Source organism: Maniola jurtina, chromosome 9 (assembly GCF_905333055.1).
Source record: "Maniola jurtina chromosome 9, ilManJurt1.1, whole genome shotgun sequence".
NCBI classification, from domain to species: domain Eukaryota; kingdom Metazoa; phylum Arthropoda; class Insecta; order Lepidoptera; family Nymphalidae; genus Maniola; species Maniola jurtina.
In genome coordinates, this window is record NC_060037.1 from 13429356 (window position 1) to 13456046 (window position 26691).

General features: G+C 37.8%; 1 protein-coding gene across 1 annotated transcript in view; it reads right to left on the reverse strand.

Moving 5' to 3' along the window:
- Positions 1-4933: 4933 nt before the first annotated feature.
- Positions 4934-26691, reverse strand: part of LOC123868151 (pre-mRNA-splicing factor ATP-dependent RNA helicase PRP16) — an 86833-nt gene continuing 65075 nt past the window's right edge. Inside the window, exons 12-21 of the mRNA XM_045910535.1 lie at positions 13910-14089; positions 10650-10733; positions 10033-10183; positions 9541-9638; positions 8871-9098; positions 8378-8549; positions 7568-7709; positions 6709-6869; positions 6028-6268; positions 4934-5740 (exon numbers count right to left, since the gene is read on the reverse strand). Of these exons, the coding sequence (XP_045766491.1) occupies positions 5554-5740; positions 6028-6268; positions 6709-6869; positions 7568-7709; positions 8378-8549; positions 8871-9098; positions 9541-9638; positions 10033-10183; positions 10650-10733; positions 13910-14089 (1644 nt within the window). The 3' untranslated portion in view covers positions 4934-5553. The remainder of the gene's footprint in view (positions 5741-6027; positions 6269-6708; positions 6870-7567; positions 7710-8377; positions 8550-8870; positions 9099-9540; positions 9639-10032; positions 10184-10649; positions 10734-13909; positions 14090-26691) is intronic.

Here is a 26691-nt window from a genome sequence, read left to right on the forward strand (position 1 = left end):
TGCACACTACTTTAAATGTTATAAAATCGTGGCCCGTGTCAATAAAATGTTACATGGTCTGGACGCATATTAAAAATGTCTTAAGTGCTGTGCAAAGCGTATCTGCACCGATTTACTCAAGATATTATGTTCAGCTTTTATCTTGTCTTAAAAAAGGCTGTACTGATTAAATTTGAAGCTCAGGACATTTGGCATACTCAAAACTAGATTAATTTGTAATATGTTATAGCATTTTGCTAAATAGGCATCGCCTCTACCGAATAATTTTTGTAGCTTTATACAAATTGAACATAATGAACGCGTTTAGTTTACTCAAAAATAACTTCACCAAATAGTTGTTTAGGATAAAGTTTGGAATTATAATGTAATTAAAATTATATTATAATGTATTAAATAAAAGTAAATTGTTTCGAAAGAGTTGTTTTATTTCTCACAAAATACGCTTAAATATTATTACATCGAAATTGTAAAATTTTAACTAAATATAAACAATATTTTTGTCAACCGACAATAATGTTAAATCTAGTACAACATTTTATTAATTTATTAGATTTTATTTCTAAAGTCCTGGTGTAACGTTTCAAATTAAAAAACTCCATTTACTCACGGGGTTAACACAACGCCAAAAAACAAAATACCAAAAATGAAAATTGTGGCATAAAATATTTGTCTTATGCAAAATACAAACATTCTAACGCCAAAAACGTAAAGTGCGAAAGTTGAAATGTTTGGAAATACCAAACCCGAAGGACTTCTTGAATTTTGAGAGTCATGTCTCGTTAGTTTACTTGAAAAGTTACACCAGGACCTTTGATTTAAACAATGTATTCTAAATTGGCTCAGGTCTCGTTAATCTGATAAGAGAGTTCGTCCGCGGCTCAATAGCCGATAACTTTACTCTATCCACGGAGAGAAGTTAATATAGGGCTCTCTCTGTTACGTAATCCCATACAAATAAAGACAAAACACTCAGTGGGTGTTAACCATTTTTTGTCGCCACTAATAAGAACTATGATTTCGAAATGAATTTTGTTTTTTAAAAACATTTTGGAATTGAATTGCGAATGTTTTTTTGTTTTCAAAAAACATTCGCAATTGTTCGCAATGTTGTTTTTTTGAAAACATGTTGGCCACTCAAAATGGTTAACGCCCACTGAGTTTTTTGTCTTTGTCATCAGAATGGGATTACGTAACAGAGAGAGCCCTATACTAACTTCTCCTCGTGGATAGAGTATAGCCGATAGCAGTTTTATTTAGGACCATTTGCGTATCAGGCGGTTAAAGTTACAGTGACTTTAACAGCATGTCATGCAACTGGGCTTAAACGACAGATTTAGGCACTTGAAAGTAACACTAGAGACATTGAACCCTTTTAACGCCGCCATGTTTAAATTGTTACTTAATATAGTAAATATGTCCGAAATATTTTTATATCATTTGAACACACATGAAAATACGCTACGGTTAAATTGAAAACCTCCTACTTTCTTTTGAGGTAGGTTAAAACACTAACGGCCGAATACCGAAATGCGGATTTTTTCGGCCTGCGCAGAGGCCGAAAAAATTGCCTGTTGTCTGCGGAGGGAAAAATGGATAAGGGCGACCAATCAACATTGAGCTGTGCTGCGCTGTGAATGAATGAATGAATACACTTATATTGTACACCACAAAATTAATACAGATAAACCACATACAAAGCAAAACAAAAATATAGGCAGGTACAATTTGCTGTGCTGTGCCCATCTAGCTAACTTTCTAGATATGTTTTGTCTACAAAAACATTGAGCTACGCGATGTAATGTGCGACTGGGACAGCGCGATATGCATATGCACAAGTGCAAGCGAGATAGACGGGAGACTGAGCGAATTGGACACTCAATGACAAGCAAGCCAGCACGTAACGCGTGGTCCTTGTTATGTTTCATGCACAGGACAGCCTTCAAATCAGCTACAAATCGTAGCGCAGCAGGGTTTGTTTATATCTTCATTATAGTCTAAGAGAGATAGAGCGCACTTTGACTTTTCTCAAACTTAAGGCACTGTTAAAACGAGACAGCGTTATACCGCTGGCATAAACCTGTCTCGTTTTAACTGAAACTTAAGTCTAAGCAAAATAAAAGCGCGCTCTATAGATTTCAACCCTAAGAGGAGCGATTGAGCATAGCACAGTGTTGATTGGTCACCCTAAGGACTACACTGCACGCACGATGGGCTAATAGTACAGTGATACACCGTAGTATAAGATGAGGTACTTTTGTCCTCCGCATACAATAGCCCGTCTTCGCAGGCCCTTAAGGCCACCTCAAATATTAAAGTGCATTATTTAAGTACATAGCAATTGTTGTCACTAGGTCAATCAATAAGGGTGTGCTTTAATTTTAAGGAATTTTCCAGTATTCGGGGTTAGTATATAAGGGTCAGTTGCATCTCGAGCAATTAAAGTTATGTTAGGGTTACCGTTAAACATTGAGTGACATTAAAAGAATTTCTAGCCAAAGCTGATGCTAATTAAATTGCCATCGCCGCGGCCGAAGCCGAAGCCGAAACCAAAGCTCCCTAAGAAATTCAGTTCAAGATTGGCTAAAAGTGAACAAAATACTCGATTTATTTAGTTTATTTTGACTGTTTTCTCGTTGAGTTTGTCATAAATAAGCATATGGAAAAAATGTCAAGTATATTTATTTAGTTAAAACCAATTAAACAACCACAATCAGTCTCAGTTCATTAATTTTTACTGCTTGCTAGAAACCTTGGTCGAAGGCGGTTTTTTGACCGAAGCCGAAGGTTTTGTCGGACACTATAAAAGTAAAATCGTCAGGTCAGGATTTGTAACTACGGACTTTTTTATGATTTAACTTTAATCATCTAAATTTATGCAGGTATGAATGAATTGTGCAACTCACTTTGCCTTTTTTCAATAGGTCAAAGTTTAATGATGACCGTAAGATAACTTTAACAGCCTGATATGGAACTGACCCTAAGTCCTATAACCTATTATATAAATATTGCCCAAAATATTTTTGACGGATTGAGCACCTCCCTTATAAAGTCGGTTAAAACTCTGAATTCTAATTTAACTACAATTCTAATGGAGACAAATAGTATTGCGCAAAATAATCTCGTCCTTTAAATATAAATTCTCAGTTCTTGTACATTCTATTGGCCCGAGATTTTGACGGAAGCTAAAAGATTGCCATGTCAGCAGCAATAACGTCAAAGTAAAATGGACTCTCCTCGTCACTAGCTCGATACAAACGAAGTTTGGTTTTCATTTGAATATTAATCAATCAAACTCGATGTGATTTTGTAGACGTTCTAGAAACTTATATGTCTGTGGTTTGGCAGATTTCCGTATAACTAGTTTTAAAGTTAATTTGGTTGCAGCTTTTGGTTCCTTGTATAACGGAGTCACTTAGTAAGGTGGGAGGAGACGGGAGGGCGAGAGAGGGGGTAGGGCGAGAAAGAGAGGGTGAGCGAACTTAGTTCGGAGCGAACCACTAGTGATGTCCTCCCTAGAAGTCTTTGTTGAAATATAAGTTTCCACAGCGTTTAAACTATCGCGATGTCCAACTGTAAGCATATACTTATAACTAAACACATGAGTATAGCCGGAAAAACCTATACTGATTACAATACTTCTATTTATATATTTGTATTGATATGTTTCTACTTAAGGTGCTTATTGTAGAGTAAATGGGACGCATTTTTTATCCATTTTAATTTGACGTTACAGTATTTCGATATACGATATTCACTACCGTTGTTGAGGGTGCAGACTGGTACTAAGCCTATCGATGACGTTCACGCATTTTTAGTACTAAAAATTGCGGCCGTGTGCTTAGTATGAGATTTACATATCACTAACGTTATTAGAACTCGAGTACAGTTCACGACAGTTTGAAACGTGTATCCAAACGTCGAGGCTTCACCTACACTGGCAGGTGTCAAATGTTACCTACATTTGACGTTATGTAGGTTATGAAACGACTAGGTATCATTGAAATAAAATTTCACGTCAACCCTAGCCTATTTGACAGATATCGATTCACGATCAAACCGAGAGTTTCCTCAATCTAGTCCACTCTAACGCCTAAACACTATAGTACAATGGACCTTAACTGTCTTGACTTAAAGTCGAATATTCAGTACCACCGACTTTAATTTCGTAAGGTTTCCGCTTGGAGCCCTGGTGTAGATAGTGGACGATCTTGAACTTTAAACAAAATAAATTAAGGTCCATTTTACTGTAATGCTAAGATGGTTCAAGATTCAAAGTCTATCAACGTGTGCGAGATGTAAAATCTTATACAGATGTTCTATTTCACGAAGAACGTTTGGCTATGTTTGTGTGAGTTCACACTTAAGCGGAATTTGCATAACGAAATTAATGCATGCATTACGAAATTAGACGTTTACACTTGCAATCGATAGTGAAATTAATGTCGTGAAACTAATTTCGTGCCACTACTTTCGTAATGTAAATTCCGCTTAACATATATAGTTATAGTTTGCATAGCACTCAGTTTTGACCCAGGTTACTACAACCAAGCCCAAGTGTCTTCGTGAAATAGAACCTATACTAAGGATAGATGATCTTTTCCAAGTTCGATGGTCGTATTTTTGTACGAATGAGCCCTTAACCATAAAATTTTAATATTTATTCGTAATTATTATGTACTCTTACATTTTTCTAAAAGCCTAGTCCATGCTGATTTCTCGCTTCTTTTCTTTCTCTTCTGCGAAGGCGCCCTTATCCAAATGTATATACTCTAACACTTCTACAAGCCCAGCCCATACAGACTTCTTGCCCCTTCTTCCTATCTTCTGCGATCTTCTGTGCAAAGGAGCCTTTATCCACATAGCTATGTATTCTAGTCCCTAACATCCTACAAGCTCAAACTATGCGAATGTTCTGCTTGACGGTATTTCTTACTACTTCTCCTCTTCAGCCATCTCTGTGCGAAGGAGCCCTTATTCACATAGCTATGTATTCTAGTCTCTAACATCCTACACACCCAAACTTGAGAATTTTCTGCTTGACCCAACTTCTCGCTCCTTCGCCTTCTCTTCTGCTATCTTCTATGCGAAGAAACACTTATATGTACTATAACACTTCTACAAGCCCAATCAAAACTTCCTACTTGCCCGGACTTCTTACTCCTTCTTTTCTTTTGCCATTTTATGTGCGAAGGAGCCTTTTACTACATAGCTATGTACTCACTTCTATAAGCCCAATCGATGTAGTCCTCCTGCATCACCAACACTTCTTCTTCTTCTGCCATCTTCTGTGCAAACAGGCTCTTATCTACTATCATCATATAGGCCCAGTCAATGTGCAGTTCAAAGTAATGATCTTCTGTTTGACCTTTGACTTCTTACTCCTTCTCTTCTGCCATCTTTTGTGCGAAGGAGACCTTACCAACATAGCTATGTATTCTAACACCTTACTAGCCCAGTCTTGCTCTTGACCGGCATTTCAAGCTCTTCCTTCTTCTTCTCCACTGCCATCTTCTGTGCAAAGGAGTCCTTATCTAAATAGCTATTGTTAACACCCTACAAGCCCAATCGATGCGGAGTTCGCTTGGGCGTGCTAAGGCCGGGAGTCGCGACCTCCTGTTTGACAGGTACTTCTTGCTCTTTCTTCTTCTTCTCTTCTGCCATCTTCTGCTCCGCTTGTTTCATCTCTTCCTCCATTCTTTGAAGGTGCACTGCCGCTTCTTTGCGCTTGTCGCGATTGGATCTGAAAAAGTTTATAACGGAAAATTTAATAAAGTCAAAATAATATAAAAACTTCAAACACTACTACTACATGTATACAAATAATTTTTGTTTGTATACGTATGTTGAAGTGGGCGAGCGGCGCATCCCGTAATATTTCACTATTAACAGTTCGTGCATGCCCATAGCTTAGGAGTGCTGTACTCTGCAGCATCAGGGTTGAGGTGTTAGAACTTTCAATGATGAAGTTGTTGCGAAATAATCTAGAAATTGCCAGAAAATATTGAAATTGCTCTTAGAACTACTCACTTGCCAGTCTCTTTAACAGAGAAGAACATGGGTCCGAGTTCAGCCAGCCACCTGCCGTCCACCGCCGTGACACAGTGCATGTATTCCTTCGTCGTCATCATCAGTTCGTGGTACACCACGTAGTCCGGGGAGTTCCCCAAGCCGAACAGCGCAGAAGTGGGATGCAGGTGACACGGCATTCCTGTTCTGCAGTTCACGTATTCGCCTATGCCTTTGAGACGGGCTGCTTGTTGGAAGTACGCTAGAAATAATAATTTATCGTTGATATAGTTGATGTAGTGACGTTTTGAATCCGAGGCACATCAGAGATATTCTCACGGATGACGAACAGAACTCAGACGTAGTGCATAAGCTACCATATAAATAGTTCTATGACTACTTTGGAAGGTATTTTCACGGACTCGGATCGGATGAGTGCATAACCGCCCTTAAATCACCTAATGCTTGACTTCTTAATATGAAATATAAGAGAAAGTTATCACTGAATTTCCCGAACATCCCCGGGTGATGAAAATTGTATTACCGACAGTATAATTCAATGGTAAACATAAAACTGAGTCGATTTACGAATGTGTGAAAAAAATTTTGTCTATAGAAAAAATATTAAAGTTCTCAATTCTCATCTATTACGAATTTTCTGGCCACAGCAGACTTGCAGAATTTTCTCTTAATGAAACTTACCGGAGCAGATACATTTCCGCACAGTGTCCCAATCCGTTCCGCAAGACACCAAGGGCAGTCGTTGGGCAGTAAGAATATCCCGCAGTTGTTGCCGCACCTCCCGCACTTTGCGCATCGCCTTCCCGTGGACGAAGTGTTCCGTACACCACGAGCTAGAGTAACTGGAAGAAAAAGTAACTGTATGAAAAAGTTGTAAGGAAAAGTAACTGTTTGTGGGTGCAAAGTTGAATTGAATTTGAAGGGTTAAAATATTGGTCAGCTCTTTTAAAGTTCTGTGGAGGCGAAACATATTCCGGTCAATAAGGTGCTATTTTGGTCACAGCTCATAAACTATTTTATAAATCGTTGTTTTCAGTATTTGTTGTTTAAATACAGTATGGTACATAATATACAGAAATTTCATATTCCTAACAAGTTTGGTTTTTCTCTAAAACTAAAAAAATGCTCTAAACTGACAACTTTGACGGCCCCCCATTTTCTTATATTTTACGTAAAAAAATAAATAAAAAATATATTCATACTCTACTCAATGAGCTCTAAAGAACATGCTAATGTAAGAAAAAAATAATTTTTTTTCGGCTCCTTTTCATGTATGGTTCCCTGAAAAAGTTTTAATTGAATTTATAATTCAATATTTGGTTTTGGGTCAACGTTCTACACCAAACACCAGAACTTCAGGTGTGTCTACGTGCTAAAGACCTGTGACAGACGGACAGACAGCAAAGTGACATTAATAGGGCTCCGTTTTTACATTTTACCGGAACCCTAAAAAGATTGACAATGGTCAACGTAATAAAGGATTTGCAAGAGCTCTGCACAGCCTCCTATCCAGAGAAGATGAAGCATTAAAAGATCTTACTTGTTGGCCTTCCACTGGTTGTACAGATGCAAAAGCGTGAGATGATCGGACTCTGGCACTTGGAACTTTTCTTTGATGGCGTCCGATTCTTCCTCGCGCCCCTGCGGTCGGTAGAACACCGACGGCACCGATAACATTGACACTGGGGAATGCACAAAGATATTATAAAACTTAGGTGCTGGAAAAATTAGGAAGGATAGAATGGCGACTTCGCACCGGAAATTTGAAACTAAATTTGATGGTAGGAAGACTAGGTGGAGGGGCGACATCAGGCGAGTCGTAGGGAGCCGCTGAATTCAGGCGGCGCAAGACCGTGGTGTGTGGAAGTTCCTACAAGAGGCCTATGCCCAGGTGTGGACGTCTGTGGGTTGTTGATGATGATGATTATTAAACTTCAGATAGGCAATACTCGTACAAAATGTGTTTTAAAAATGAAGGCAAATTCGTACGCTTGTGTGTGATGTACTAGATATATTATATGAACATCTAAATTGCGGGGTTTACGCATCTTTTGACACCTATGAGCGTTCTTCAAAAAATGGCGGTCTGTTACTAGGGTCGGGAATACATTTTTTATACCTTTTTAAACCTTTATTTTATTTTTTTAATCATAAACTGGCTCTTATTTCACCACTATCAAAACTGTAAGTTAAGATTTATAGAACAGTTGAGCGTTTACAAAAGTTGTGCCATAAAAGTCTTTATTGCACTTGTGCGATAATACTTATTTCGAGCGGGAACTCCGCCATCTGCTGGCCTAGGGATGTCCGAACCTTCCCGTCGTAAAGGAAATGTCAATATTATACTCACCAATGATAAGCACTTCAGCGCTGCAGCCCATCTCCGCGGAGACGATGAGCATGTGGCACTGTGGAGGGTCGAGCGGGAACTCCGCCATCTGCCGGCCCAGTGGGGTCAGAGCCCCTGTGCCGTCCAAAGCGCCCAGAATCCAGAGCTGGTACATTGAGTTCAGGATTGTGTCCTAGAAAAAAAAGTAAATTTTGCGACCAAGACTAAAATTAAACCAGATGTGCTAACTTCGTAGTTTGACATAACTCTTGCTGGAACTGTCTCTGAGTGTAGAGACAGCATTGCCGGGTCCCGTTCATAGACCTTATCGTACTTTGATACAGTAAAATAACCGTTATCGCAATCTTTTCGATTGACTGACCCTCTGTTGCTATTGATTAAACTTGACACGTTCAGCAATAGTGTCCTATTTATGGGCAGTTGCAACAATTGCAATGTATTAATGTTATTATTACTTACGCATACTTGTTTTCACTGTTCAAAATGTTCTTACCTGTGGGGGTGGGTCCATAAAGTGGAAGGCCAGAAGATCCTCAACACCGAGTGACTTGAGCAATAACACAGTATTGGCTAGATTAGTCCTCTGTATCTCTGGCACGGTAGCAGGTAGCAACTCTTGCTGGAACTGTCTCTGTGTGTAGAGGCAGAACGCTTTGCCGGGGCCTGTTCTACCCGCTCGGCCGGCCCTTTGACGCGCGTTGGCTTGACTCACTGGATATATCTTGAAAGAAAGGGAAAGTTTTTGGATTTGCACTTAATCTTAATTTAAACTAGCCTGTACTGTACCACGAGTAGCAAAGGCCTCTTTCCAGTTCCTCCACAACTCCTTATTCCGTGCCTTTAATCGCCTCAGTTTGCGACGCGTCGACGATTTTGATGAGATTCAGAAAGAAACAGAAAGATTCCCTCTTCCGAGAGCTTCCCAGATCGATTTACAATAAATAAAGCGGCTGTCAGGTCGGCTACTCATATTTTGGAATTTATTGCAAAATTCCTCACACAACCTGCTAGTTTTAAGCTTTGTACGAGTGTGATGCATTTCCATAGTAATTTGACACAGTTTGAACGTATTTTAAAATCGCAGAAAACATTTCTGCTGCGGTGTTCCCAAAGCTGTAAGGGGTTTATTTAAAAGGGTGATTAAATGATTGGTTAACACTTACCTGTAAGGCGTCCATACCAATTCTCGGATTGTAGACCTTCAGCTTACAGTATCCGCAATCGATCACGTACATTATACCGTCAACAGTAAGGGATGTTTCTGAAATAGAATAGAATAGAAAACAAAATTATTCGAATAAACTTTTACAAGTACTTTTCAACTATGATGAGTGATATCCATTATATTAATATATAATGGATCTCATGGTCATTTGTGACAATGGATGGATGCTATCTTCAGCGTGGAAACCGCTTTTTGACGCTAAGAAAACGTCATCATCCGTGGTACAGCACGCCATCAGTTCGGCATGTCTGGACTACGGTGACGGTTCCAATGAAGATTTGCAGGACCATCGGGGGATGATCGGGTTGTGTCGGACCGGGGATTTGATCTCCAATCCAAAATTATCGGTCTCGTGGAAGAAGGTCCTACCATTGAGCCTTTTCAACGAGCTACTAATGTTGAATGAGTTGTAAAAATACAAAATTGTCACCAGCAATGTTAGTAGCCACGATGCACTTCCTCTGTCCCGGCGGCGCGCGCTGGAAGATCTTCGCCTGCAGGTCAGCCGGTAGTTGCGAGTAGATTGGTAATACCGTCAGTGGAGGCGCGGTATCCAAGTCTCCCAAGCGCTCTGTTAACACCTGAGGATTTCCACCATAAATGAAAACAATAAATTAGCTATTATTATTGCCTGTAGATAAATGATCGTTAACTATAAACCTTATAAGAAAGCTCAGTGTCGGGTGATGGAGAGAGCTAGCTAGCTTGGAGTTTCTCTAGTCTACGTAATCGAATCAGAAATGAAGAGATCCGTAGGAGAACCAGAGTAACCGATATAGTTCAACGGGTTGCAAAATTGGAGTGACAATGGGCCGGGCACAAAGTTTGAAAAACTGATAGAACTTGGGGTCCTATAAAATGCTGGAATGACAATTTCGTAAGGCGCAATGTTAACAGACCGCCCACAAGGTGGACAGACGACATCAAACAAGTCGCAGGGAGCCGCTGGATTCAGGCGGCGCAAGACCGTAGCGTGTGGAAATCTCTACATGAGCCCTATGTCCAGCAGTGGACGTCTATCGGTTGACGGTGATGGAGTTTCATTACCTCACAAGTGACTTCAATGTCTTCTTGACCAGGCATAAATATGAGGATGTCACCCTCATCTGGTTGTAGATGTATTTGGAGAGCCTGTGGACAGAAGATAATATATGAATTATAGAAATATTGCCTGCGCACTAGTTGATAGCAAAAACGTACAGATACGGCGATGCAAAAGATGCTTTATGACCATTTGGGGTGGTCACTGATGAAAATGTACATTTTTAAGGGTTTCTTGTCCTTGACACCAAGAACGAATTATTCTTTCTTTAAAGGAGCCGATTTTTCAATCGTAAGGGTAAATTTTATGATAACTGCAGTTTAAGTAAATACTAGACCGTACATAATATTATGTGACCTAAAGTTAAGACCTTGGCCTCCTATTCGGGGAGTCCGAAGTTCAATCCCGGGCACGCACTCCCACCTTTCAGGATTATGTGCGTTTTAAACAATTAACTGTAAAGGAAAAATCGAGAGAAAAACTTGCATAACCTAAAAGAACCTGCAGAACCTAAAAGTTCTCCATAATGTTTTCAGAGGTGTGTAAGGCCAACCCGCACTTGGCTAGCGTACTGGACTATGGCCTAATCTTTCCACATTCTTAGAAGACACCCATCCTTACTAGTGAGCCGGCGATGATTTGAGATGATGACGATAATGAATAAAATCTACAATGACAATAATTTCAGCCTTACATAAGATAATAGGCTGACTAGTTTTTCCTATAACTTCGTTCGCGTGTTAATCCAGTTGGAATTTTTCAAAATACAAAATCGAATCGATACATGTTGTTAATATTCCGTAGTGCAATTTGTAGAGTGCCGTTTACCTAATTAAATTAAAACATAAAAGTAACACACCTACTGGTATATATTGTAACAATAGTAGATACAGGTATAAGGTAAATAGAGATATATAAACTGTTATAGAAGTAATCAACTAATTTACGGTGTTTCCAATGACTCCATTAGTAAATTAAACTTGCTTCAATGTTTTAGTCATTTTCATTTCAGATAGTCAAAACAAAGTGGTCTAACCCATATTTTTCTAAAACTAAATTTTATTCAATGTTATCTTTTAGTTCTATATTTCCACGCACTGACAATCTACATAATATTTAGATTACCTATTAAGGCTCATCCACACCTGCGCAGGTGCATGTATCATGCACACAACGCGCATCATCACTATCCATATATGTGTGTTTGTTTGTTCTTCACTCAAGATTAACGTAATTTTGGTAGATATAGTCAAGAGTGACATAGGGTTACTATTCATTCCGAAAATTACAGATCTCACATGATTTTTGGAAACCTAAATCTACGCGGCCTAAGTCACAGACATCAGCAGCTAATAGGAACATATTGTGGACGTGTTCACGAGTGGTTCGAGAGTGGTTCGTGTACATATTATTGCATAAGTCACGGCGTGAATATGTTCGTAAGTTTTTGGAGTGAGTATAAACATGATATCCTACTCCATAGCTGTTTGATGCACATTGTAGGCACGGTTCGAGCCCGTGCGCAGGTGTGGATCCGCCTTTACTGCTTGCAAACATGTGACCTAATTTTGAACAAAATACCATTATGTAACGGTTTTTCATGAATCTATCGTCGGGTCTTTCTTTAGAATGAGAAGGTAATTTAGGGTTCCGTATCCAAGGGTGCCAACGGGACCCTATTACTAAGCGTCCGCTTTCCGTCTGTCTGTTCGTCCGTCTGTCTGTCAGTAGATTGTATATTGCGAACCATTGTAGAAAAATGAATTTGCACATAATGTGTACAACAAATAACACAATTGTAAATTAAAAATTTATAGCACCCCCGGACAAGTGAATGTTACGGTAACTAGAAAAGAGCTGATAAATTTCAAACGGCTGAACGGATTTTCTTGGATTATAGCTAAGAACGCTCTCGATCAATCCACCTTTCAAACAAAAAATACTAAATTAAAATCGATTCATTAGTTTAGAATCTACGATGCCACAGACAGATACACAGATACACACGTCAAACTTATAACACCCCTCTTTTTGGGTCGGGGTTAAAAATGAAATGCCATGAAAATAAAAGTGTTATTTCTTGCATGATTGTACGGAACCCTTCGTGTACGAGTCCGACTCGTCCGATTTTAAAAAATCTGATTATTAAATGAATAGTGACTATCCCTACTCCAAAGTTGTTAAAGCATTGTGAAAGTGCAGACCAGCGTCAAAGCAGTCTCGGGCCAGCAGTTCGTTGACACCAGGCGGCTAGACTTGCAAAATGCACTGTCTACATTCCTTATAGTCTGAGAGACACCTAACAATTTGTTAAATGTTATAAAAAATATGTTTAGCTAAGAATCTTATCGACAGCTTACTGATATTTATTTATGATTTTTATTTAATGAAAAAAAAAATGAATGACTAAGTATTTATTAAACAAAACTTGGTTAAATATTAGTTTTATGGAATTCTGGCCCATAAACTAGGAAAGGATTCTATTCATTTCGGCCGTAGAGGTAATATTCTCAAAATGTATGCATAGTATAGGTCAAAATTTTGCTATACATTCGTCATAGTCCACACTAATCCATACTAATAAAATTATAACTATGCGAAAATACGTGTCTGTCTGCCTATTACGGACAAATATAGCTTGCATCCTGGAGACAAACGTAGTTAGGATACTTTTAATCGCAAAAACAAAGAATTCATACCCGATTTGTAAACAATATAAATTCAGGTAGTAAACTTAAATGATCGGGACGAAATTATGATGTATTTTTAGTTCCGTCGATTCAAGTAACCTCAGATTTTGTGTACCTACGGTTAATTTAGTTATCTAAAGCATCAGAAACCAATTTGTTCAACAAATTGATTGCTAGTTCTTAGACTATGTCTATATTCCCTTTCTCTGATACGCGATAATCGATCTTATTTGAAAGGTGTTAAGAGCAATAGACTTCAAAGCAATATGAATTTACGTAGGATTAGACTTGTACAGTTTTAGATTTGAATTTAATTGCATTTATATTTGGAAGCGTTAGATCCTGTAACATGGTAATGCAAATATGACTAATGTTTTATTTATTTTAGTTTAATTTATGTGTTGGTGTTAAATTAAAATATAGAAAACGACACAAATTCTTATCGCCGAAACAAAAACTATGTCGATTTCAGGAAAAGTTTAGGATAGATAGTGAATGTTGGCACGTCACTGAAGAATGTGGAGAACATTGACGAATGTGACGACTGACGAGCAAGGTTAAAAAGAAAATCTTACTTGTTTGACAGCGCCGTCAACGTAGTCCTCACAGACGTTCTTAGCGAAGAATGTCTCGACGGGGAAGGTTCGTCCGGGGATGGTGAATGTTGGCACGTTACCGAAGAATGTGGAGAACTTTGACGAGTCCATTGTAGCAGATGTAACGATGAGTTTCAGGTCTGAACGACGGGCGACCACCTGTAAAAAAAATGATAAATTTAAATTAAAAAAAAATTATATTATGTACATAAGCCCACTAAAAATTACTTTTTTTGTCGAAGAATGACCCACTATTAGTGTCTATATTTTTGATATACGTATTTATAATGAATATCAATCAAGATAGTTCAAAAACGCTGAACGACACACGGACGGATAGACGGACGACAGACAGACAGACGAGCAGAGTGATATTAATAGGGCTCCGTTTTTACTCTTTGGGTACGGAACCCTAAAAACCAGGATAGCAAATTTCAAAATATCCTACAAGATAAAAGTACAAAAACATTGAAGGGTGTTTTACATAACCTAACAATTTATCTAACAGATAAATAATATCTGTTACTTAGATAAATCTGTCAGATATATTTTTCTGTTTCACCGTAACAACCATTTATGTCTCTGATAAGATAATATCGACCAGTTAGCTATCTGCGAGTTTATCTGACGCTCGGAGCGGCAACGTCGCGTGTTATGCGCTACGTTCCTATTTACTCACGGTTTCGAGATGAGGCTCACGTCTCAAAAAGACGAAATCTTAATTTTTAAATATTTATTTACGCGTGAATTCATGCATTGGCACGAAATGCAAACGTATTTAGCTATTGAATAAACTTTGATTTTTATTTTACTTCGGCTTTCTTTTAAATAAATTTTGTAATAAGTAATATAAATAAATAAAAAAATACGTTAAACGAATCGTACGCAGAGTGACGCCATGCCACAGCCATGCGCTATGTCACTTTTGTCTCGACCATAGAGTAGGATTATATTGTCTCGACTCTTGACTTGTTTGTAGGCGATTTGTGTTACAGGTGCGTAGTTATAGTGATTTAGTGTTTTGTTTTATAGCGAGGTCTCATTTTTATTACATAAGTGTTATTTTAATCAATTTTAAAGTGTAGAAAATAATTACTTGATATGGATAGCGCCAAAAAACGAGAGCGAAGCGAAAACTTCACTCGCGAGGAAACTGAAAGACTCATCTCTCTCATAGAGGCGTACAAAAATATTATCGAAAATAAAAAGAGCAATGCAGTTACTTGGCAACAGAAAGAAAAAGCGTGGAGGGCCATAGCGGCAGAATACAATAGCCCTGGAGTCGGGACCTTTCGCTTTCGAAATGCAAAAAACCTCAAAATAAAATATGAAGCTCTCAAAAGGGACGCACGAAAAAAAACTGTAATCCGTGAGAAGCGTTGCCAAGCTGGTAGCGGCGTTAATGACGCACCCTCTTTCACACCAGCGGAACAAAAAGTTCAAGACATGCTTTCATCGTTTGCGGAAGGAGGTGAGGGTATAACATATGACTCTGACCAACAGGGTAAGTATATTTTTAGCAAAAATTTATACATTATACCCAAAAAAATTGGAAAAATGACGGACTTACATACAAACTTTCATCCCTTGTTTAACCTACCTAGGGATGAAGTCTCCAAAAATCTTTCACAAAAGTAGAAATAATGTGATATAAAAATAATACATAGTTATATTTAGTCTATCTATAGTTTATAGACAGTCTCATTAAGAAATTATTTTGTTTAATTTGTAGGTAAGCCGAAAGAAAACAGGTCTCTTGAAAAACTAATTGAAAGGAAATTAGAAGTAGCTGTGTTGCAAAAGAAAATGATTGAAGAAGAAATGGAAGAAAAAATGTTAAAAATGCAGATGTTGAAAAATGAAATGCAATATAAAAACGAGTTATACACATTAGAAAGAGAAGAAAGGCTTTTGAAAATTGAGATTTTGAAAACTGAGCTAGAAAATAAAAAGAAGTTATATTAGTACTAAACAAAATTGTTTTATTCACTGGGTTTTTATTCTAAGTTTATTCAAAATTGAGTCCAACAATTCAGACAACTCCAATAATCCATTCTTTATTTCCTAGTGTTTAGTGTGATCATCAATTTGGAATCCCGTGGGAACTCTTTGATTTTCCGGGATAAAAAGTAGCCTATGTCCATCCCCGGGATATAAGCTGACCCTGTACCAAATTTCGTCAGAATCGGTTGAACTGTTGGGCCGTGAAAAGGTAGCAGCACAGATAGACAGACAGACACACTTTCGCATTTATAATATTAGCATGGATTGATATTAATAGCTATCTCATATCTGCATCCCGAATTTCAGCCCGATCCGTCCCAGCCTAGGTAGTTTGAGATGTGCGTTGGTAGATCAGTCAGTCAGCTTTTCCTTTTATATGTATGCATATGTATTTAGTTTTGGTTCCGAGTAGGCTCACATGACGCTCATTGTTGCTATCAGCGCCAAAATGGCGATAATATAGTTGCTTTAACAACAAGCTGCTTTAGCAAGTCGGCAATAGCAAGACTAGCGTAGGGTTTATCTGTTAGATAGATAAGTTAACGGACACGTCTTGTGAAACAGAAATCTGAACACTATCACTTATCAGTCAGAAGTTGTGTATAGATTAATTATTATCAGACACCTTATTAGCAAGTGGTGAAACAGGCCCAAATCTTAATTAAAGTATCAGTTCATTAAAAAGATTGCTTTCAATCTCCCTTTGGTTAAACATACAACAATAAAGGATTCAATGAACCCAATGAACAAAAGGTATTAAATTATAATGTTATAATTAGACATTTGCATTTGGTTGAATTTGCGAAATGTTCAGACAAAGTTGTTGTTACAAATAATGAATAACGTTGAAAATACATACATATTAAAACTAACAGACATACACGTTAGACTAAGGGACTAGGGTGTCATCTATATAAAGTAATTTCGTACGTATAGGACATGTTATATTGATTGAACTCACACGTGATTTTATAGTGGTAATTGATAGAGTAACTTGAAGGTCCTTCTAACTTCTAGAAGATGGTTATAAAAAGTGATGATGCGTCTCATATGGAAGTGGGTTAACGTAGATTTGATTAAAATGATAAGCAGAACCTAATTTAAACATTGAGATTCAAAAGAGATGTCTACGGGATATAATATGGCGATTATTAAAAGGCTATTGTAAAGCTCTCAAGCGAATGAAAGTCGCAGCTGCGTGGAAGATTGCATTGTTTACCGCTTCGTCACATTTCCAATATCGCCCACGCAAATGTCTTTTAGAAGATTTACTGAAGTTCAGAATGGGAGAAAGTCCACAGGGTTGGCTATATTATTGAGTAAGCAATGCACGGAAAGAATGTATCTACTACGCCCTAACTTAAAATTAAACATTCAAATATTAATAAATATTCAAAGCTTACACTTGATAACAGTTGGGCTATAAGCTATCAATTTGAAAGTGAAAATTATTTTAATAGAAAGGAAGTAGGTATCAATCTACTTTGCAGGCGATTTTCTGAATGATTGCTTAAAGACGCCCTAACTTAAGTTATGAAATATGTATTTTTAACCCCCGACCCAAAAAGAGGGGTTTATAAGTTTGACTTTTGTATCTGTGTATCTGTCTGTGGCATCGTAGCTCCTAAACTAATGAACCGATTTGAATTTAGTTTTATTTGTTTGAAAGGTGGTTTGATCGAGAGTGTTCTTAGCTATAATCCAAGAAAATCGGTTCAGCCGTTTTTTTTTTTTTTTTATTCACTATAGGCAAGCGCTTGACCACAATCACACCTGATGGAAAGTGATGATGTGGTCTAAGATGGGACGCGTTTACCTTTTAGCCGTTTGAAAGTTATCAGCTTTTTTCTAGTTACTTGTAACCTTCACTTGTCGGGGGTGTTATAAATTTTTAATTTACACTTGTTAAAAATTGAAAGTGAAAATTATCATTCTAAATAGAACGATAATACTGACAACATTTTTTTAAATTAAGCTATAACAAAGCAATTTTTTGCAACCTAACAATCGTTCCGTCTATATAGAATTTAAAAACAATTTAGTTATGAGGCGTTGTCCTATACCTAGTCAGATATTTTAGTCACCCAACTTTGTATTGTTCAGTTTTTACCAATTCTTTAGTAAAGTATAATAGACACTTTCTTGTGAACATTTTTTCACATTACACTTTTTTAGACCTTGCAAAAATTGTGATTGTGTACTTAAAATAGTATCAGTTTTGAAAGGTTAAAAGAACGATAGGTCATTCACCAAATACATGGCCTGGCGAATTGATGGAGACAAATAACTCATAGCTATTGATCGTAAATTGTCGTATGGTAGCCTATACTTACTAGGGTTTCTATGAGCTTTGTAAATGTGCATCTGATCATTTTTGACCAATGCATTTGCATAAATTATTTATTATTTGCTAGCGTGGAATCCCACTCTGTGGGAACCAACCCACCCACCACGTGGGAACTCGGATGATTGATTTTCCGGGATAAAAAGTAGCCTGTTTGTTAATCCAGGGTATAATCTATCTCCATTCTAAATTTCAGCGATATCCATCCAGTAGTTTTTGCGTGGAAAAATAACAAACATCCACACATGCATACAAACTTCGCGTTTATAACATTAGTAGGATTTGACAAAATGTAGTTTTCTATATAACCAGGATTTAGAAAGACTATTGATTCTTATACTACTAAGAAATATCTAACTGCAGCGGAATAAATATGTCTAACATTTTTTTTTTTACTATGTATATGAGAAAGAAAGTCATTAAAATGTACTGTCGTTATGATAACTGTTGGTAGAAGTCATTATAGTCACGATACAACCATAGAGATTACTTTAAATTTCTGTGTATTCCTATTTCACACCAACATACAGTTATATTGCCTACAAAAGCGTTGTTAACACCAATATCACGGTAAAAGCTCTGATTAATACTAGATGACACAGCATCATTACGGTTCACTTGAAACACGAAGATATCTGCACGACGCACGCGACATTCTCTCCAGACCAATAGATACCCAATGAACCAGATGATTGGGTTGAATTTCCAATAACAATAAAACACGCATCGCGTGCAGTATGTAAGATATGAAAGTTATTAACGATCTGTGGATATGGGATGAGGATTTGATGACTGACGGATTTTTTGTTACTAACATTTTGCCAATAGCTTGGTGCACCGTTATAGATTTCAGAAAGATAGATAATAGAGCTTATTTAGTTGTATTCACTAAGGCTGAGGTCTATAGAATGAACTTTCACTTTGCTTAGACTGAAGACACTGTTAAAACGAGACAGCGTTATACCGCTGGCAGAAATCTGTCTCATTTTAACTGAAACTTAAATCTGAGCAAAGTAATTTTTTTTAACTTGAGTTTATTAGGTACATTTTGTATTACTTAGGGAGATCTGAGATTAGTATATAGAAAAGATTTATCAAAAGGATAGATAGGATAGAACGAATGCATATCATAATACCGTTGGAGTATCTTTTTTCTAGAGACAACTCTTGAGAAGGTCTTGAATATATAAAATATCTGAAGAGATAGTACGTTTCTTTACAACGTACAGTGTCTGGTTAGACAATCTGGGTGTCTAGACTCTAGACAGTGGAAGCAGTCGCGACAAGGAACGTCTCCTAAAGATTAGGGCGATGTCTGGGTTGACTGTTGAAAGAGAAATTAATTTGATTTGGACAAATTATAATTGTTTAAAGATTGTTTACAACGAAACGTTTTGCCTGGTTATACCTTCTTGAAAATCGGGAGAGTGACATCAGCTAGTTTTTATTCCGGAAAATCATACAGTTTCCACGGGATTTGTAAAAACTTTAAGCCATGTAAATAGCGGGCATCGGTTAGTTTATAACATTAATATGGATTTATCATATTAACTATGATAATTATATCTGCCTAGCTGGTGCCCGCGACTTCGTCCACGTGGATTTAGGTTTTCAAAAATCTCGTAGGTTCTTTTTGATTTTCCGGAATAAAAAGTAGCCTATGTCACTCCAGATCTTCAACTATATCCATATAACAAGTGTAAATTAAAAATTTTCAACACCCCCGACAAATCATTTTCAAATAAATAATTATGTATATCTAGGCAACGTCCATCTTGACAGCTTGACATTTGTCAATTGACATAATATTATGAACCTAACGGTTATGTAACCTTCTTTTCTACAAGAAAACTAGAAAAGAGCTGATAACTCTTAAACGGCTGAACCAATTTTTTTGGATTATAGCTAAGAACACTCTCGATCAAGCCACCTCTCAAACAAAAAAAACGAAATTAAAATCGGTTCATTCGTTTAGGCGCTACGATGCCACAGACAGATACACAGATACACAGATACACACGTCAAACTTATAACACCCCTCTTTTTGGGTCGGGGGTTAAAAAATCAGGACAATCCGTTGTCCGTTGTTCCGTTGCGGCGTGATTGCACCCGTATTCACAAACGTTATTATGAGGTCTCATATTGCGCTCGAACGCAGTGTCCGTTCCACCACCAATCAGATGACTGTATCACGTCAATTTACAATGATCTGATTGGTGGAACCTACACTATGCGTTCGAGCTTACTGTGAGACCTCATAGTAACGTTTGTGAATACGGCCGTGAGGGCAAGCCAGCAAACCAACAAACAGACACACTTTCGCATTTATAATATTACTAGCTGATGCCCGCAGCTTCGCCCGCGTGGATTGGTCAGATCCCCTGCAGCATCAGGATTGAGGAGTTGGAATCCAAATTTTTTATGAAACAATGTCGCAAAGTTCCTCTATCGATTAAAAAAATCAAAGCAAAAAATCGGTTCAGAAATCTCAGAGATTTCGGTGTACATAGGTAGAGAAACACAACTCCCTTTTTGAAAGTCGGTTAAAAAAGTAGCCTATGTTACACCCTGGTCAATCCTCTACTTGTCTGTGAAAATCCCGTCAAAATCGGTTCAACCGTTCCAAAGATTAGCCTTTTCAAACAGACAGACAGACAGACAGACAGACAAAAATTTTAAAAACGTGCGATTCAGTTAAGGTATCATTCAAATAACCCTATGAGCTTAATATGAGGTAGTTATTTCGAAATTACAGACAGACACTCCAATTTTATTTATTAGTATAGATGGGTAGTGACTAGTGATTCATCATTGAGATGATTGTATCAAGTCTAAGGAACAAGGTCACAATTAACATATTTAGTGACGACAATAATAAACATTTAAAATCAAATAAAAATTAATACTGTACCAGCCAAGGCCTTTCTGCCAATTTGTCTTCTTTTTTTTTGCGAAAGCAATGTCAATGACGCATTGAAAAAATATATTGAACTTTCGGTGGCAAAAATGTTGTATGGTTATAGGTAAACACGAGGCGAAGCACTTTGTTAGACACGTAAAATATATTAAAAATACGTACAGGTATATGTAATATGCTAAGAGCTGTTGACAAAAATTCAGGTTCAAAAATCTGGTACAATTCTTCCTATTATGCAACAGAATTTGCTATGAAATTCTAAAACCTGAACTAAGAATGGCTTATCGGCTTTATCGGTGAAGGAAAACGTCGTGAGGAAACCTGCATGCCTGAGGGTTTTCCATAATGTTATCAAAGGAAGTCTGCCAATTCGCTCTTTGCCAGCGAGGTGTACCATGGCCAACTTTTCATTCTGAGAGGAGACCCTACTCAGTAGTGGCCCACTACTGAGAGATGATGGGTTGATCATGATGATAATGATGATTATATATAATTACGTAAGGCTAATTACGACCTGCTCTCGCACTATAAGTTCTTTGGTATCGTTGAGACTTGAAACCAGTCAATGATATCATGGCAACCATTTTGGGCCAAACTTGGGCGTCCGAGTAGAACAAGACGTCATAAGAACATCCGTTGATGATCTTGTTACGTAGGTACATAAATATAATATTAAGAACTTATGAATAACTAGCTGATGTCCGCGACTTTGTTCGCGTGGATTTATTCTTTAAAATCCCGTGGGAACTCTTTAATTTCCAGGGATAAAACGTAGCTATGCCCGGCATACCTTGCAATCCGACTCTGGCGCTACATATTGTACGTTGATAGTAAGTAGGTACGAGTACTATGTCAAAACCATCCCCCCAGTTCCATAAGTAACTGTACAACTCAATCGAATGAAGGATGCGCGAGCGCATAAGTAACGGACAGACAGACAAACATTGTTGTTCATGTACAATATTAATAAGGTTATAATCCAGTTCGTGAGTCAGAGATGGAGTCAACATCGTTCAACGGTTTCCTTTTTTGTACCTACGTCTATATAGGTTCCAATAAGTATAAAATTTTTAGAAATCATTATGAATGACGCCATTGACGCCACCAAGCATCGTAAACTCGTAGTTGGAAAAGTCAAAGTCAAATCATTTATTCAAATTAGGTACTTAGGAGGTAATCTGTGAGCTGTATTACGTCGAATGCTATAAGACATAGATAAAAGAAAGAAATTCACACAGACGAAGTCACAGGCAAAAATAACATAATGCTTAGATAATCTAAGCATTATATTATTAAAAAACTAGCTGATGCCCGCAGCTTCGCCAGCGTGGATTGGTCAGATCCCCTGCAGCATCAGGATTGAGGAGTTGGACTCCAAATTTTTTATGAAACAATGTCACAAAGCTCCTCTATTGATTAAAAAAGAAATGACGCAAATCGGTTCAGAAATCTCGGAGATTTCGGTGTACATAGGTAGAAAAACACAACTCCCTTTTTGAAAGTCGGTTAAAAAAGTAGCCTATGTTACTCCCTGGTCAATCCTCTACTTGTCTGTGAAAATCCCGTCAAAATCGGTTCAGCCGTTCCCAAGATTAGCCTTTTCAAACAGACAGACAGACAGACAGACAGACAGACAAAAATTTTAAAAACGTGTGATTCAGTTAAGGTATCGTTCAAATAACCCTATGAGCTTAATATAAGGTAGTTATTTTGATATTACAGACAGACACTCCAATTTTATTTATTAGTATAGATATAGATTATTTACTTATTGTTTTTTTCAATGGTTTTAATCTGAGAAAAAATTACATTCTGCATTGTTTTCTATTTCTCTTTCCACGATTTATTTTAAGTATGTCAATGAGTAAAAGCTATAAGAAAAACACCCGGTCACATAAGTAGATACCTTTAGCTCATCTATATATACCCGAGACACTCGTACAGAACGCATTATATCAGTGTGCTTAGTATGAGATTTTACATCTCTCCCAAACGTTGATAGTATTCGAGAACGAAACACAATAACGTCAGATTAAAATATGTAGGCACAAACTAAAAAATTGGTTGTCTGTAAAGTCGGTTTACTGACGATAGTTGAACGTGACAACAAAGGCCGATTGTGCTTCTTTGTCGCTCGTTCCGCGCTCTCGCTTGCACTTCAAACCTTACATGGAACGCCTCAGAGCGAGGTAACGCCGCATGAGTCATGGTTTTTCGTGCGTGCAGCCGGCTCTATTGAATTATAAGACGTTGTCACGTCAAAAAAAACTCATTGTATTTCGCGCTTGGAGCGCTGGCTGTTGACGTATGGACGAAGTTCAGCGTTAAAATAAGAGTTCTTAAGACCATATTACTTTGACGCTGAAGTGTTTCGATCTCGAAATCTATCTACGTTTGGTGTGAAGTATAACTCGGTCGCGCTTTTGCACTTCGCTGGAAAGCGGCGCCTCTCCCACTTCCCCGCTCACCTCCCCGCGGTCGTCTTGTCGCGTCAGTACGGTTCGCATACCTACCATACCATACCACCATACCATAACCATAACTAAGCGTCAGTGTGACGTAATTGACGCGAGGTTGTAAACGCTTGAGAAAAATCAACAACGTAGCGTGTATTAAGACGAATTGTAAAACTTTTCAATAATCATAAAACTCATATCACTGAGATAGTGGATATAGCTGTACCTATATAGTTTTCCTAACTTATAAATAACTACAAACCTGACATTGGCTAATCTGTGTAAAGCCAGAAAAAAAAAACTTAGCTTGATCGAGTAGTAAAATCTCACACTAAGCACACTGACGATAAGTAAACATTCAACGGCAAGTAATCAATGTCATGAGCAGCTGCGCTCATAAAAAATTACGTCACAGTCTCTATCGATTGTTTTCTCCACAGCGCCCCGCCCCCATTATTTGCCCCCAAGTTTCGTATTTAGAAAAAAGCTCTAAAATTAAACCCAGCTCTAAACAACAACATATTAAACTCAGATAAGATTACGTAAATTACTCCTTAATCGGAGTTGCAATATTATTGTTTTTAACCCCCGACCCAAAAAGAGGGGTGTTATAAGTTTGACGTGTGTATCTGTGTATCTGTGTATCTCTGTCTGTGGCACCGTAGCGCCTAAACGAATGAACCGATTTTAATTTAGTTTTTTTTTGTTTGAAAGGTGGCTTGATCGAGAGTGTTCTTAGCTATCATCCAAGAAAATCGGTTCAGCCGTTTGAAAGTTATCAGCTTTTTCTAGTTACTGTAACCTTCACTTGTCGGGGGTGTTATAAATTTTTAATTTACACTTGTATATCTAGTGTTTACAGTTTTCATATTTGAAGTATAGGTATACTTTTAAGCTATATAACTTAACGCTAGAAAGCAATTTTGTCATAATGACTAGATCCTTCCAAGATCCTGCTTCGGTTACTGGCACTCGCTTGACGGTGCAACGTTGCGGTATACCCCAGAATTTACGACTGAAGTCTTCCAAACAGAACGAATAACTCAATGATCCCCAATTTTTTCCCCAAAAGGATTATTACGAACAATTACTTACTTATAAACGAACAAAATTTTCCCAGACCGGATCCAATATTTTAGTAGATATTATATGAATCAAAATTGTTATCAAAGACAACAATAGAGAAGGAAAAAACAAATTGAGATGATAACGAATAAACAGTGTAGTTAGTGGGGATACGACTCAGTGGAAAAATCCTTAACAGGGCTCTCTCCGTCACTCGTTTCATACAATCGTAGTTCCAATTTCATTTGAATATTAAGCAACCAAAGTCCATGAAATTTTGCAGACATATTCTAGAAACTAATATCTGTGTCTGTGGTGTTTTAGATTTTTCTAAAAATATGTAGTTTTAAAATTACAGGGGCTCAAAGATTTGTATGAAAATTTTTAAGACCGCGTAACTTTGAAACCGAATATTTTAACAGAAATCTGGAAAACCACAGACATAGATATTAGTTTCTAGAATATGTCTGCAAAATTTCATGGACTTTGGTTGCTTAATATTCAAATGAAATTGGAACTACGACTGTATGAAACGAGTGACGGAGAGAGCCCTCTTAATCTCTGAAAGGAATTGAATTGGATAACAGCTGTTCGGAATCAAAATGTCCATTTTGCTATTTAGGCCCGCAATCTGCTTCGATTGGACGATTACGTTGTTTGTTGTTAAGGCCAAAACAACGGATTTACAGTTAATGACTTCTTTAGGATTGTGTCAGTGTGAGAAAGTAAAAGATAAGACAAATACCTATCTCTTCCTGCGTCGTGTTCTCATTGCTGAAGGTTATCCGGTTGGCATGCAGATAGTAATAATCGATATCATATATCAATAAAATGTAGAGGTGATACTTAATTAGGTACGTAAACTTAAATAACTAAAGCTACGAGGGCTACGAGGGTTCCAAACGCGACCAGGTCTGAGAAGACGATTGAGGTGAGCTATTGTGACGTAGATATCCGCCATGAAAGGGTTTTTGTAAATTCATCCCCTAAGCGCACGATAAACTACATTTTCCACGCTGAGACGCTCAAGTGCGCTTTGCTGCATACAAAGTACAACCTTATATAAACTACTAGGGGATGCCCGCGGCTTCGCCCGCGTGGTTTTCGATTTTTTTAAATCCCGTAGAAACTCTTTGATTTTCCGGGATAAAAAGTAGTCGATGTCCTTCCCCGGGATGTATTCCAAATTTGTACCAAATTTCATTAAAATCGGTTCAGCGGTTGGGCCGTGAAAACGTAGCAGACAGACAGACAGACACACTTTCACAATTATAATATTATAGTATGGATAGGTGTTTGCCGTGCCGCGTCGCGCTGTGCAGTTCAAGAGGTTGACCCCTCTTGAGCTACGTTAGGGTTAATAGGGGTTTGTTTGTGTAGTCTACACAAACGAAGTCACGGGCCTAAGCTAGCTTCAAGATAAGACTTTCAGAACTATTTAAGGAGGTTAGCAATAAATGATTTGATCAGTATTATGCGCAAGATCACATAGATATTGTTGTAAACATTGGTTAATTGCATTGATGACGGAAGAACCAGCCCTAGTATTCCGTGGTTAATTGCATTAATATTACGCGCATTCCTGCAAGCATAACTAGGCGTCCTAACATCCTTGAATGCTATTTCAAGAATAATGTAAATGAAGCCCACAATTCGTTACGACTGAGCGACTATCAGCTATTTGTGTTTAAGGTCAGCGATATTACTTGTAAGAATAAAAGCAATTAAATTGTCCATTTTTCATGCGATGTGACCCCAGGCGTTGGGGCCTCAAGATGCTAGAATGGTGATGTCGCACCGGAAAGCGCAGCATTGGAAGACCCCCCACTAGGTTGACGGACGACATCAAACGAGTCGGAGAAAGCCGCTGGATTCAGGCGGCGCAAGACCGTGGTGTGTGGAAGTCCCTACAAAAGACCTTAATAAGTATGTCCAGCAGTCAACGTATATCGGTTGATAAATGATAATGATGTTG